The sequence below is a fragment of the Scyliorhinus torazame genome, chromosome 6 (assembly GCF_047496885.1).
Source record: "Scyliorhinus torazame isolate Kashiwa2021f chromosome 6, sScyTor2.1, whole genome shotgun sequence".
NCBI classification, from domain to species: domain Eukaryota; kingdom Metazoa; phylum Chordata; class Chondrichthyes; order Carcharhiniformes; family Scyliorhinidae; genus Scyliorhinus; species Scyliorhinus torazame.
In genome coordinates, this window is record NC_092712.1 from 312,870,605 (window position 1) to 312,883,622 (window position 13,018).

Below are 13,018 nucleotides of genomic sequence, written 5' to 3' on the forward strand. Positions count from 1 at the left end.
GAACCACGATTGCCAATTTCCATTCCCATTTGAATAGCAGGAAAGGCCAAAGATGAGAACCGCGCTTGCCGCCAAACAGTTTGTGATGCAACCGGCCCGGAGGCCGGTTGGTGGTTTGACAAAGGGTCACCTGGACTCGAAACGTCAGCTCTTTCCTCTCTCGCTATAGATGCCGCCAGACCTGCTGAGATTTTCCAGCATTTTCCTTTCGGTTTCGGATTCCAGCATCCGCAGTAATTCGCTTTTATTGCCAATTCCCGATTGTCAATACCCTTCGGCCTCAGCAGGGGTGATGGCGGTCGGTGGGGCAGACGGGCAGGGACCTCCCTCCCACCCCCCTCCGCCCACCTTCCTACGGTGGCGCACATCTGCAGAGCCCCCCCAAAGCCAGGGGCACCCAATTCCCCACAAAGCTCAGGGGCGGTAAGCCCAGCGCCCTCAGCTTTTGCCTGTGAGCCAAGACGGCGACTCACCTCCTCAGCTCCCCACAGAGGCCTCTTTAGCTTTATATTTTTCAAAAGGAGTGCTAATCGGCACCAGCGTCAGCACTTACCGGGGAGGCCACTAAATCACGGGAGGCCTTTGGATATGGGGCGGCTCCTGTTAATTAAATGGAGATAGGACTTAAGTGGTGATAATTGCCGACGGAAGCGGGCGGGTTGCATCGCAAACTGTTTGGCGCCAGGCCTCGTCTTCGGCCTCTCCCGCTCTTCACCGGTCTCGTTTCGCTCGAACGAGAGCTCAACCGAGACCAGAGAACCGCACCCTTAGCATTTCCCTTTGGAGGTCCAATCAATGGCCGCCGCTCCCTCGTATGTGGAATGTACACCCAGTGCCACCGCTCTGCAATATTCAGCCCATAGCGGCATTGCAGCTTTTATATTTGACCCAGAACGAGCAGAAATCTATTTCTAGTGTTGTGTCAAATCGAAGTGACGGAGCGGGTTGGGCGTCTGCTGACTGGGGTTTAGAAGAATGAAAAACATGTGTGTGTGTGTGTGTGTGTGTTGGGGGGGCTAAGTGTTGATGCCGGGGCAGGATTTGCGGAGTTCCACAACAGCAAAACTGGTGCCCCGCCTGGACTGATTCAGCGACCGCGGAGGGGCTGGCATCGACACCGCGTGGAACGCCCTCGATTCCAATGGGAAACGGTGCCGGATTCGCTGGGTCCGTGATCGACACTCGGGAGGCTGACAAGCTGCAGCCGCACATACACGTTACCCTCCCCACACACACTCATCCCAGCCAACAGGGCGGCTGGGGCCAGAGGGCACCTCGAGGGACACCCATACGACCTGTGGTCCTAAGTTCACAGCGGGCCGTCAGCGGGGTGCGCAGCTGCATGGCTGCCTTGCAGGCCACTGCAATGGTGCCCTGTGCCCGTCCACCCCGACCCCACAGCCCACCTCCTGGCCACCCCTCCGCTACCTGGCAGAAGCCCCCCTGGCCAGCGGCACGACTGTCAGCAAACTGTGGCGATGTCGGACACTTTCTGCCCCCCTCCCTCTCTCTCGGCAGCCACGCCGCCTGTTTCATGGTTTTTAAAAGCACAAGTGACCCTCGCTGTCGGGAATTCGCCCCAGTGGAGGCGGCGAATGGCGGAGGTCCCGGAGGATGCTGGGTCAGAACCGCTGATGATATGCCAATGCCGTTTACTGTATGTGCGGACTGGAGCACATTGACGTCGCTGTTGAGGCACTGGAAAATTGCAATTTGGCGTGAAACCGGCGGCCGCCACGATTTCGGCGGCAAAACCGATTCTCCGCCCAATCGTGTTTCCCGATTCCGGCGTCGGCCGACACCGAATCCCGCTCGGTGTCTTCCATTTCGACAGAGATGAGGAGGAACTTATTCTCTCCAAGGGTCAATAGGCTTTGGAATTCTCTTCCCCAGGGAGCAGTGGAGGCCGGACCGTTGAATAGATTCAAGGCGGAGTTAGACAGGTGTTTGGCTGACCAGGGAGCCAAAGATTATGGGATGGGTGGGAAAGTGGAGTTAAGACCACAACCCGATCAACCATGATCTCATTGAATGGCAGAGAAGGCTAGATGGGCTGAATGGCCCCTTCCTGCTCCTAATTATCCTGTTCCCATGAATTTGGGTTGAGTGGGGTTACTGTAATTGAAGTCCTGAAATCTGCAAACGTGAATAAAATTTATTACCCAAAAATTAAAGCTTAAAATTCTGCGTCCAGCATGACTGGCGATGTAACAGTAAAACAGCGTCAACTTCAACGAGAATACTTGTTGTATTCACTGCGGTAGTTTTTATTTTCCATTGAATTGGAAAAATGCCAAAATATTTAATTTCAAACCAACTAAAAATGACAGTGGGACTCAGAAACGAGCGTCGAACAAGAGTTTGCGGTCTGGTACAGTGAGCCGAATAGAAAGAAGGTGGGAGCAGTGAAAATGACAACGGCCGACTTGCTACCAACCCGATTCATATCGGTTTCCTGAACTTTCTGCCCCCCACCCAAAATCTGCAAAGCTAAGCAATGAAACGCTGTATTTTCTTTTGTGTCCAGGACGGAACAAAATCGTGTTTTTGTTCACTGTGCATTGTGTTAAAGATGTGTTCGACATGACAGATAATCAGAAATGAATATTTATTTTATCAAGGATTTAACAATAAGGATCGGGAAACTACAAAATGAGATCAAGGAAAAACATGACCTACTGAGTAAGAGCAGAAAAGAGGAAACTGTTGACACACAAGCAGCAAACATGCCTCGAAGGTACGTCCTTAAATACATCGGGACAGTGGAGTTGACGCCAATGATTGGCCACGACCGTATTGAATGGCTGATAGCAGGCTTGACAGGCCATCTGGTCTAGCCCTGCTTCTATTTCTTGTGTTGTTGTATGCCTAGCAGCAGGTTGGAGTACTAGGCCATAGCGGTTACACCATTGATTGACCGCGTATCAATCCACGATGATGTCCCATATTCTGCAATATGGGCGGGGCTGGTGACAGTCCTGCCAGCGGGCGGCAACATTGCGGGCGGGAGGGGAAACGTTGGAGAGTGGCCAAAAATCAACGGGCGTCTGGCCTCTCTCCAAATGTTCCCGCCCCACCCGCCATGATGCCCTCCACTGGCAGGACCAGCAAAATCCGGGCATTGTGACGGTTATGTCCTCAACCAGTGGCGATGGCTGATGGTTTGTGATTCATGTTGAGGTTGGCAGATCAGCCTTTGGCTTGACCATGAAATCTATTTGCAGCCTGCGTATTCTTGTTGATTGTGCTGTGGGATGTAGCAAACATACGAGAATTGTGTCCCTCCAGCCCCTCCCCAAACAATCACTCTTATCCTAAAGGACTGAAGCAGCGATTAGGGGGAGATGTTTATTCAATCAGTACTCACTGTTTGAAATTGACAACACCTGGTGGGCAGAGGGTGAGCCAAGTTCTTAGAATCATAGAATGGCGGAGTGCAGAAGGAGACCATTTGGCCCATCATACTACAGATATACAATTAGCCTTATTCTCTATAGTCCTGGTCCTTCCCCATAACGCAGTCATTTTTATTTTCCCTTCAAGCATTTATTTTTACACTCTTCCAAGGGATGAGGGAGTCATGGCTTGACCACCATGTTCTGTCCATGCCTGGTTGCCTTCGAGAAGGTGGTGGCGAGCTGCTTTTTTGAGCCACTGCAGTCCCTGTGGTGTAGGTGCACCCACCGTGTGGTTAGGGAGGGAGTTCCAGGATTTTGACCCAGCGGCAGTGAAGAAACGGCGATACATTTCCAAAACAGGATGGTGAGTGGCTTGGAGGGGAACCTCCAGGTGGTGGTGTTCCCGTGTATCTGCTGCCTTTTGTACTTCTAGGCAGTAGTGGTCAGGGGTAAAGATTTGGAAGGGGCTGCCTGAGGAGCCATGGTGAGTTGCTGCAGTGCATCTTGCCGATGGTACACACGGCTGCTACTCTGCAACAGTGGGGAGGGAATGAATGTTGAAGGTGGTGGATGGGGTGTCAATCAAGCGGGGTTGCTTTGTCCTGGATGGTGTTGAGCTTCTTGAGTGTGTTGGAGCTGCGCTCATCCAGGCAAGTGGAGAGTATTCCATCACACTCCTGACTTGTGCCTTGTAGATGATCGACAGGCTTTAGGGGGGCCAGGAGGTGAGTTACTCCCCGCAGAATTCTCAGCCTTCACTTTTGAATCTTACTTTTTTCCCTTTTTTTCCAATTAAGGGGCAATTTAGCGTGGCCAATTCACCTACCCTGCACATCTTTTTGGATTGTGGGGGTGAGACCCACACAGACACGGGCAGAATGTGCAAACTCCACATGGACAGTGACCTGGGGCTGGGATCGAACCCGGGTCCTCGGCAGCGTGTGGCAGAAGTGCTAACCACTGCGCCATCGTGCCACCCTTACTTTTGACTCTTACTATTGTACCTGCTTCCACCGCCCTTTCAGGCAGTGCTTCCAGATCACAATAAAAGAAAATGTTGCCTCTGTGTCTTTAATTGAGGTGTCTTTAAGGGGCTGGTTTAGCACAGTGGGCTAAACAGCTGGCTTGTAATGCAGAACAATGTCAGCAGCGCGGGTTCAATTACCGTACCGGCCTCCCCAAACAGGCGCCGGAATGTGGCGACTAGGGGCTTTTCACAGTAACTTCATTGAAGCCTACTTGTGACAATAAGCGATTATTATTATTTAATTTGCCAATTATCTTCAATCGGTGTCCCCTGGTTCCGACTCCTCTGCCAACTTCTCTTTCTCGCTGCTGTCCATCTTTGTTCTCCATCTGCTGCCGCAGAGGCAAGTTGTTTTACTGCAGGGAAACTAAGTTGCGGTTGAAGCTCGGTATCACAAACCAAGGTCAGCAGATAGCTCCGCGTGGTTGTGTTGGTCGGTTGTGCAGTTGTCAAACTGAACCCTGTGTCAGCGCAGGGTTGCTGAGGGAGCTACAGTTACAAGTATATAAGGCAGTGATGCTAAGCCTTGTGGGAGAGTGTATGCAGGAGTTAGCTAGAGAGAGTCAGAAGGACAAATAGTGTGAGTGAGAGCAGATCATAGCTCTTATCAGATTGGCTGTAGATGAGTGTAGTTTAAATGTTAATAATCAACTGCACATTCTTTAGCAGTATGCGTCAAATCCAAATTAGTAGTGTTAATAAGTTTATAGCTTTGTTTAAGTCCAAGCTATTTTGTGGTCTTTGTGAACACTACACCAACCATCCTGAATTTAGCAACACAGGGTTCACACTAGCTACGGGAAGAGAATTGGAATGATCTGCACTGGCCTACATGTGACTCTAGCCCTCTGTAACGGCCGAGCAAGCCATCCAGTTCAAGCGTCATGAGGGGTGGGCAACAATTGCTGGCCTTGCCCACATCCCATGAAAGGATTAAAAAAACAAGAGAAACTAATGGGAGAAATCTGTAACAAGGTGACATTGAAGTGGGAATTGGAGAAACAGGATCGGAGGTTGATATCAAAATTCAGAAGCCACGTTGGGTGAAATATTTAAAAACACGGACCAATGAAGGGAGCAAGTGGAAGGGACTAGAAAGAAAAGACATTTTCATTCTGCATTATTTATTTTGCTGTAGAACTCTGGAATTGGGTAGTTGGCTTTGGTACACCTGTTGTAGTTTGTGGCATGTGACCTGCCTGTCACAGCTGCTGTATACAAGGGGCACATGCGTAGCCCTGATTAACCAGGTTTATTAGTTGTGAGGAGGCCAGCAATCCGGTGGATACACTTGTGGTAGAATCACAGTAACCCACATCATGGAAGAAGCCCATTCGGCCCATCGTGTCCATGCTTCAGACAAGTAGCCACCCAGCCAACCCTCCTGGTCTGCAGCGATGTAGGTTACGGCCCTTCCTCAGCACCTCCAAGCCCTTTTTACTTGTAGTGAGCGCTTCTGCCCCGATCTACCACCCTCGCAGGCAGTGAGTTGCCGACCCTCACCACCCTCTGCGTGACAAAATTCCCCTCCCCTTCTAACTTCCTACCTCTTGCCCAAATCCATGCCCCACCACCCCCTCCTCCCCACACAGCCTCCACCACCAGTTATGGATCCCTCAAACGAGGGGAAAGGGTCCTTCCTATGCACTTAATCTAGGCCCCTCATTGTTTTCAACTGAAACCCCCCCTCCAACCCCTGTCCTCCACTGTTCCGAAGAAATAAATTCTCGCCTACCCAACCCTTCCTCATCTATAAAATTCTCCAATCCAGGACACAACCTTGCAAATCATTTCTTGCCCAGCCCCTGAATCTAATTTGTAATCCACAAAAGAGCTATGGAAACGGTATTCAAATCTCCACCCGTTCATCACAGTCGCTGCTTTTGCTTTTCTACTTCTTGGCCGTGCCAGCTGAAGGATAACAAAGTTCACAAATGTCGAGTTAGGAAATCGTGACTGGCCAATGACTCACGCGCTGTTATCTGAAGAGTGTCAAATGTGCGAACGGCTTTACAACAAGATCAGCCGCTTGCATTTATATGGCGCCGTCGACATAGTAAAATGTTCCAGGGTACCTCACAGGAGTGGATTCACCAGCCTTGTTTCCGCTGAGGTGTTTGTCGGTGTGGGGGCGGGTGTGTGTGTGCGGGGGGAGGGGGGGGGGGGCTGGGGGAGGGGGGGGCTGGGGGGGGGTGTTATGGGGTACACCGTGGTAATTGTTTAAAAAAAATAATAATTTGGAGTACCCAATTCATTTTTTCCAATTAAGGGGCAATTTAGCGAGTTCAATCCACCTAGCTTGCACATCTTTGGGTTGTGGGGACGAAACCCACGCAGACACGGGGAGAATGTGCAAACTCCACACGGACAGTGACCCAGAGCCGGGATCGAACCTGGGACCTCGGCGCCGTGAGGCAGCAGTGCTAACCACTGCGCCACCGTGCTGCCCATGGCAATTAAAATTTGCCCTTTTGCCATTTGTCTCCGAGGGTGAGTGATTTGTAACTGAATGTGTAAATAGATTTAATTCGGCGGGTCCTTGTGGGATGGGAGCCGGTTGTTGGACTATGTTGATTGTTCTTTGCACACTGTTCTGTACTGTTGCTGTTTACTATGCCACAAATGCCTCAATAAAACTGTTTATTAAAAGAAAATGTGTAAATAGACCCGTTACTTATCTTAATTGAGCAAGCCAATAGACAACTGTGTTCAGAGCCAGTTAGGAATCAAGTCCTGCGCAGAGCCCAGAGTCGGAGTTGAGATGCACTGGAACATGCGAAGGTGGGAATCAGGAGCAGGAGTGGCCACTCGGCCCCTCGAGCCTGCTGCACCTTTCAATAAGACCATTGTCTGATCTCATTGTCACCTCAACCCCACATTCCTGCCTAACCCCCGATAACCTCTCACCCCTGATAACCTCTCACCCCCGATAACCTCTCACCCCCCTGTTGATCAAGTATCTATCCAGCTCTGCATATTCAAACATATTCAAAGGTACTGTTTCCGCTGCCTTTTGAGGAAGAGAGTTCCAGAGACTCACGACCCGTATGAGAGAACCAGGGGCGAGATTCTCTGACCCCCCCGCCGGGTCGGAGAATCGCCGGGGGCTGGCGTGAATCCCGCCTCCGCCGGTTGGCGAATTCTCCGGCACTGGAGATTCGGCGGGGGCGGGAATCGCGCCGCACCGGTTGGTGGACCCACCCCCGCGATTCTCCGGCCCGGATGGGCCGAAGTCCCGCTGCTAGAATGCATGTCCCGCCGGCGTGGATTAAACCACCTACCTTACCGGAGGGACAAGGCAGCGCGGGAAGGCTCCGGGGTCCTGGGGGGGGCGCGGGGCGATCTGGCCCCGGGGGTGTCCCCACGGGGTGCCCCCACGGTGGCCTGGCCCGCGATCGGGGCCCACCGATCCGCGGGCGGGCCTGTGCCGTGGGGGCACTCTTTTCCTTCTGCCTTCGCCACGGTCTCCACCATGGCGGAGGCGGAAGAGACTCCCTCCACAGCGCATGCGCGGGGATGCCGTGAGCGGCCGCTAACGCTCCCGCGCATGCGCCGCCCGGCAATGTCATTTCCGCGCCAGCTGGCGGGGCGGAAATTAGTCCGGCATGTGCTTAGCCCCTCAAGGTTGGGGCTTGGCCCCCCTTTGGGGCGGCGCGATGCCCGACTGATTTGCACCGTTTTGGGCACAGGTCGGCGGACATCGCGCCAATACCGGAGAATTTCGCCCCTGGTTCTTCAAATCTCTGTCTGAAATTGGTGCCCTTATTTCGAAGCAGTACTTCTGGATTCTCCCACAAGAGGAAACACGCTGGCCATATCCACCCTGTGGAAGTAAAGGATTTCCCGATGGATCATTTAACTTTTTTAAGAAGGTTATTTTTTTTATTACAAGGAAATATAAACGCACGGAAATATCAAAAACCATTTAAGCAGGTATGGTGGGTGCAAGCATTGCAAAAATACATGAGTCCCAAAGATTCTGACGATGGTGTCATCAGAGGAGCCCATGTTGCAAGGATGGGTCTCATAACCTGACCTTGAGTGGCTTTCGCTTGCCATCGGCGAAATTTGACTGTAAGGATGATGGGATAGACTCAGATGAACAGGATCAGGTTGATAGCCAAATGTGAGATGAGTCGAATGAATGAATGACTTGTATATTTGAGCCCTAGTTCCAAAAATCATCCCACCAGTTGGTGGCTTTAATTTCAGCAATTTGCCTTTCTATGTCCTGAGATTGTTGGACTATTTTAGCGAAGGTTCTGTGGCCGAATTTGGTTTAGTTCTTCTGGCAGGGGTTTTAATTTTGTGTCGTATGCCTCATAATAGGCCCCCAGGTGTTGCTGGAGCTCATCAGTAGCGTTTACGTCCACCCTGCCTCTTTTCTGTAGTCTATTAATTGTACAAGACCCACCCTGGCCGGTACGTCTGGTTTAATACAAAACGCGTTGTCAGTAATGTCGCAGTGTGTGGTGTGTCTGATGGTGGCTTTGGTCCTGTCCTGATCTCGTATAGGGCAAAATTACCCTCTATCAATGCCCCTGGGCACCTCTGCCCAAGTTCCAGTCCTTTCTCGGGGCTATTAGCTAAACATCCAATTGCGGGACACACATTATTTGGAAAAACCCCCACCAATCCCCTTTAATGGTGCCGCTCAGGTAGCATTCGGCTGAGCTTCCGTTTGGCTTTTTGTAAATAAGCCTCTGATTATTACACCCAAACATGATACTTTTATTGGGGTGTACCCATAATACACCATCCTCACATTCCCCTGCGTCAAGTGGAGCAAACCATAAATAACCCGGATATAAAAGGTTCCTCTGATTTGGAATGTCCTGAGTGCTGAGTCCGGGGAATCCGATGAAAAGTAGACCGATGCAGGTGTAAGGTTCCGTCTCGTCTTGTTTCTTTTTCCAGTGGTATCCTGAGGAAATGAAGCATAGTTTCTGTTGTTATCGCATGCTGAATATCTGCATTTATATTGTCACTATACATGACCCCCCCCCCCCCCGGTTTTCTTTTAATTAAACCAAAGGAGACCAGGCACTAATCGTATCTTTAAACACAACCAATTGCGGTCGATGCTTAGAGTGGTTGGAGTGCTATTGGCTTTTAAGTTAGGGTGGCCTGTTTTATAAATGTGTTAGCCGCAATCACATTTGGCCTGGGGTGGTAAATAGCATATGGAGTCGGTGTAGTGTGACCGAAGAAGAGAGGAAGAATCATAGAATCATAGAGTTTACAGTGCCATTCGGCCCATCGAGTCTGCGCCGGCCCTTACAAAGAGCACCCTACTCAAGCCCACGTATCTACCCTATCCCCGTGACCTAGTAATCCCCACTTAACCTTTTTTTGGACGCTACGCACAATTTAGCACGGCCAATCTACCTAACCCGCACACCTTTGGACTGTGGGAGGAAACCGGAGCACCCGGAGGAAACCCACGCAGACACTGGGGAGAACGTGCAGACTCCGCACAGGCAGTGACCCAAGCCGGGAATCGAACCTGGGACCCTGGAGCTGTGAAGCAACTGTGCTAACCATTGTGCTACCGTGCCGCCCAGATGAAAGAGAGAGGAAGAAATGAAGTGGCGTTGCTGAGGTGTCCCTGCCATAAGGGGTGGCGGGTAAGCGCTCACAGTGCGCATGGGGCAGCTGGGACCTTCGAACTGGCGCGGGAAGCGTTCCCTTTCATATCTGCGGGCTGGTCTAGGCAAGGGGATGGGTGGTCTCGGGGGTCGTGTGTACGATGCTGGGGGACTCCTGCAATCACGAGCAAAATGGCCCGATTGTCCGCAATTAAAACATGCTCCCCTATCCCTTCCCTGGGGTGTGCATGGTGGCGCTGGAGCCCTTGGGTACTGAGGTTCTCCGCCTCATTTCTCCATGCAGGACCCTGGTGAGCCCTGGTAGATGCATAGTTGCCTCCTTATCGGTACGTGCTGGTGGGTATTCCTGAACTGACTGTTCCCAAACTCTGGATAAGCGCAGAAGAATCCACGCTTCATTGTGCATGAGGTTGGCGGGGGCAGAGTCTATGCAAGCCTTTTTGCCTGCCTCGGTAGCGTGGAATACTAACGTCTGTGCCCATTTGGAGGAGTCAGAGTCATCGAACGCGGAGCGCTGTAAGTCTCCGTACACCCCTTGAAAATGAATCCAGAGCCGACCGGCGAAGGCAATCGGATGTTTCCCTTTCCTTTGCCTACATTTGTTGAAACCGTCTATGTTATTCTCTAAGTCTGAATGAAGACTGAAGACTTACAGTTAACACAAGCTCTTTATTCAAAGGATTTTCTCTGCTTCCAGAGCTCAACTAGATGTAAAACAGTCAAGAGGTATGACCAGTGAAGCTAAGGTAAACTGCCGATGCTGAGCTGTCTCTGTGTGCTGCTGCTCCCTAGCTCTGTGCTTCTCAAAGAGGCGGATCCTACCTTGGGCTCAACCCTTTATACCCGTCTCTAATGCTGCCCTCTAGTGGTGCTGTGAATGTTAAATCTGTGCTGCAGTCCCTGGTATGTGCAGATGTATGTACAGATGTACAGATCACTACACCGTCTACGGGATCCCCCTTATTGTATTGTCCTGCTGTTAATATGGCCTCTTCCATGTCCTCTAAAGTTCCTTCTCCCAAGTTTTGGGGTGATGGTAAAGCTGACCTGACTGACGGATTAAGGCACATTACTATGAGCTTTATTTCCTCCCTTTCGTCTAGCCCATTCGTTATTTTCTGCTGTCTAACCTCCTCAAAGAAGCAGTGTGGGTCTGCAGTAGGCTCAATAGTGGTGATTTTACTACAGGCATCACTCCATTGGGTCACTGTAAGCGGAGTTGTGTAGGTAATTGCCAGGTCTAGGCTATCCCCTAGCCTCCTCTTGGCGGTGACTGGGTGCGCTTTATTCAGGTCCTCCCAATAGGTTTGTCCTTTGCTCCTGGACCTGTCTCTGTATCCTCACAAAATTCTGCCCATAGGGGCCTCCCTTTCTCTTTATATATTCTCTAATTTTCTCCCCCCATACGGGACAATTTGCTACCTGCGAACTCCGGTCGCTCATCTCTGGCTACAGGGGGCGGGGGGGGGTAGGGTGTCAAGTGGACTACGGGTACGGCTTATGGGCTATTTTCCGGTCCTAATCCCTCTGAGTTTGAGTGCAAACTAACAGAGTTTACCCTATTCTCCCTGTTAATAACGCGTGCAATTAGTACAACCCAAAATTAGCGATTTGTCCAATACGGAGTATACACCTGTTGTTGCTGATTTTAATTAGGTTTGTGGGATTTTTCGGACCAACAATCGATACTGCTAATTGTGTCCCATCTGGGGTGCCAAGATGTTGCCCTTTCTAAACCACAGTGTGTCTTAACTCGTATACGATGGACAAATGACTGAGACTCACTTTATAAAACAGAACAATATTTATTCACGCGCACACAATGGTTATGGTTATTCAATCACACACTCCCAATCATAGGTTACACAATACCCCAATAGTTCCAAGATCTTAACTTAACTTGACAGTCATAATGTGAGATGACAGTGACTGACAAGACACTGACAGTGACTTGACAGTGACCGACAAGTAGAACATAGAACATAGAACATAGAAAAATACAGCACAGAACAGGCCCTTCGGCCCACGATGTTGTGCCGAACTTTTGTCCTAGATTAAGAACAAATTAATCTACACCCCATCATTCTACCGTAATCCATGTACCGATCCAATAGCTGCTTGAAGGTCCCTAATGTTTCCGACTCAACTACTTCCACAGGCAGTGCATTCCATGCCCCCACTACTCTCTGGGTAATGAACCTACCTCTGACATCCCCCCTATATCTTCCACCATTCACCTTAAATTTATGTCCCCTTGTAATGGTTTGTTCCACCCGGGGAAAAAGTCTCTGACTGTCTCCTCTATCTATTCCCCTGATCATCTTATAAACCTCTATCAAGTCGCCCCTCATCCTTCTCCGCTCTAATGAGAAAAGTACTAGGCAGTTGAAGCCTGTTATCTGTAGTTGCGGCCTTGTAGTCCTCTGTTCGTTGATTATCAATCTGGTTCTCTTCTGGCTCATGCCCTACTCCTGTTGGTAGCGTGGGTGGTCTCCTTCGGCGGCCGGTGGAAGTCACCGTTGTTAGTTACTGCTGCTCTAGAGAAAGAATTAACCCGTGCAGTAACTCTTATGCTGTTTGAATTTCGTGATTCTTTTGGTGGGCGGTCCCTGGGTCATTTGTCAATCAATTGATCAGGGCTCAATCAGCCTGATTGATAAAGTCCAATCAGGGGCTACCACATCAATTTTGGGGTGGGCACTCAGTGGCCATACTTGAAAGTGTTGGAAACATGCAGGCCCTTCTAAATAAGAAAGTTAGGTGCCGCTGTGTCTGGTAAACAATTGTGATTAACAAGACAGCTCTATTGATCCTGTTGGTGGCCTGGAGATAGCTCTTTACTTATGTTATTCGCATCAAGCTGTGAATTTGTTTGAGTTGGCAAAGCCTTTTTCTGTAGTTTTATTTGATCTGCCTGCAGCCTGCTCCTCCATATGCTTGACCACTTTACCCAGCATCCCTTGCTGGACACCATTTTAGGTGGC

General features: G+C 50.4%; 1 protein-coding gene across 1 annotated transcript in view; it reads left to right on the forward strand.

Moving 5' to 3' along the window:
• LOC140425828 (uncharacterized) overlaps positions 1–13,018 on the forward strand; it is a 217,992-nt gene that overhangs the window by 103,755 nt on the left and 101,219 nt on the right. The window contains exon 9 of the mRNA XM_072510224.1: positions 2,622–2,737. Within this exon, the coding sequence (XP_072366325.1) occupies positions 2,622–2,737 (116 nt within the window). The remainder of the gene's footprint in view (positions 1–2,621; positions 2,738–13,018) is intronic.